We start from the raw sequence: 1,528 nt of genomic DNA on the forward strand, positions 1-1,528 counted from the left end.
CATACGCTGAGTGATATCATTCTGGGTCCTCTGCATGTAGTCATTAGCCTGCCTGTATCTGAAGCGGAGAGAAGATACTTTCCTTAAGGGACGATCAAGTCGGCCTACTTCTGTTCAACGCCATTCATATTGATGAAGATTGGATTCACATATTCCGCCACGAACTGAGGGTCTCCGAGATCCTGAAAATCGTCCCTCACAGGAGGGATAAATTCCTGAGTAAAAATCACTTGACGATCCTCTGGTGGGATGGTGTCCTTCCAGTCAATGACTGGGCTCATGGACTCTATTCTAGCCGGTGTAGTGCCCTGCATAATAGTATCATCGTCATCATCACCCAAACGTGCTTTACCTCGGGAGGCAGCGCCTGTCGTCATCCTGCAAAACCAGGCAGAATCATCCCCAAGACGAGACTCACCAGTGTGAGGAGGCAGAAAGTTTGAAGTGTTGCTGAGGTCCATGAACACCTCCCGTTTACGGGTTTCCATCACAGAATGACCATCCTTCCCAATAGGGACGTTTTCAGACCGCTGAGAGTGCTGTGAACGGTTGCTAGTGAGCATAGTAGTTAGAAGACTTTTGTTAGAGTCGATATCGACCGCTGGGGCAAATCGCGCTCGCCATCAATAATCGATCATTCATGCAAAGTGCATGTGTGATGCATGATGCAGGAAACGCGCATACATCTTGCTGGTGAGCTGCTGTCCCGTGTTCATTGAATCACTCCAGGAATTCAGTCTGAATTATTCAGAGTCGATTCTAGCATCGTATCATACGTGTAGAAAGTGATTCTGAGTGCTGAAGTCGGCTTATTGAAAAATCCCAGTGATGAAACGAGTCTTTAATAACAATCAATACATAATTTAACTTGACAAGAACGAGATCGGCCCTGGTATTAGGGACCATAATTAATACTTTTATGCTACTCGGCTATAATCGTGCGTCAAGATCTCACATATTCAAATTTCTTCCATAAATTCCCATTACATGCTCTTATACTCTCAGCATGTGTCCCGCTCATGCGTTGCTTCCCACTTATTAATTCTAAACGCCTCCCAACATTCCAATTCTACTCTTTTCAACGCATTCCCAATCCTACATCGTGCGTGATTTCATCACGTTTTCTTGCACGTCTTGCAGTTAGACAATTTGTGTACTCACGCAGTTCGTGCAAATTTACATCCATTTGCCAAACGAAACCTCCAACTATTGTTCACACAGTGGAGTCCACGCTTTACTTTCATGACAAACTAAATGCAAAAATCATGCAGAAAATGCACTACAACTTCCCTCTCCGTAGGAGCTACAGATTCCCCGGAGCGGAGCGACGCGGGCTGCTAGTAAACACAACAGTAGAGTTTTCCCAATGAGTAGTGAACACAACTAACATAGCTACCTAAGCTATTGGGTTTCAAGCCATCTCCGTTCAGTGTGTGTTGGACTGTGGTCGTCGTCAGCTTTGATGGTCATCGCACAAGTAGAGTTGTGTTGCTTCGGAACACCGTAGGGAGCGGGAACAAGTGTGGTG

General features: G+C 45.6%; 1 protein-coding gene across 1 annotated transcript; it reads right to left on the reverse strand.

Annotated features, from left to right (window-relative positions):
- Nucleotides 1-104: 104 nt before the first annotated feature.
- Pmar_PMAR020181 (hypothetical protein) lies at nt 105-314 on the reverse strand (the record flags this gene model as incomplete). The annotated part of the gene is made up of 2 exons (XM_002787219.1): nt 105-182; nt 231-314. 2 exons carry the CDS (start codon nt 312-314, stop codon nt 105-107), a joined length of 162 nt encoding a protein of 53 aa, XP_002787265.1.
- Between the last annotated feature and the right edge of the window lie 1,214 nt (nt 315-1,528).

This window comes from Perkinsus marinus (genome assembly GCF_000006405.1).
Source record: "Perkinsus marinus ATCC 50983 genomic scaffold scf_1104296929884, whole genome shotgun sequence".
Lineage (NCBI taxonomy): Eukaryota > Perkinsozoa > Perkinsida > Perkinsidae > Perkinsus > Perkinsus marinus.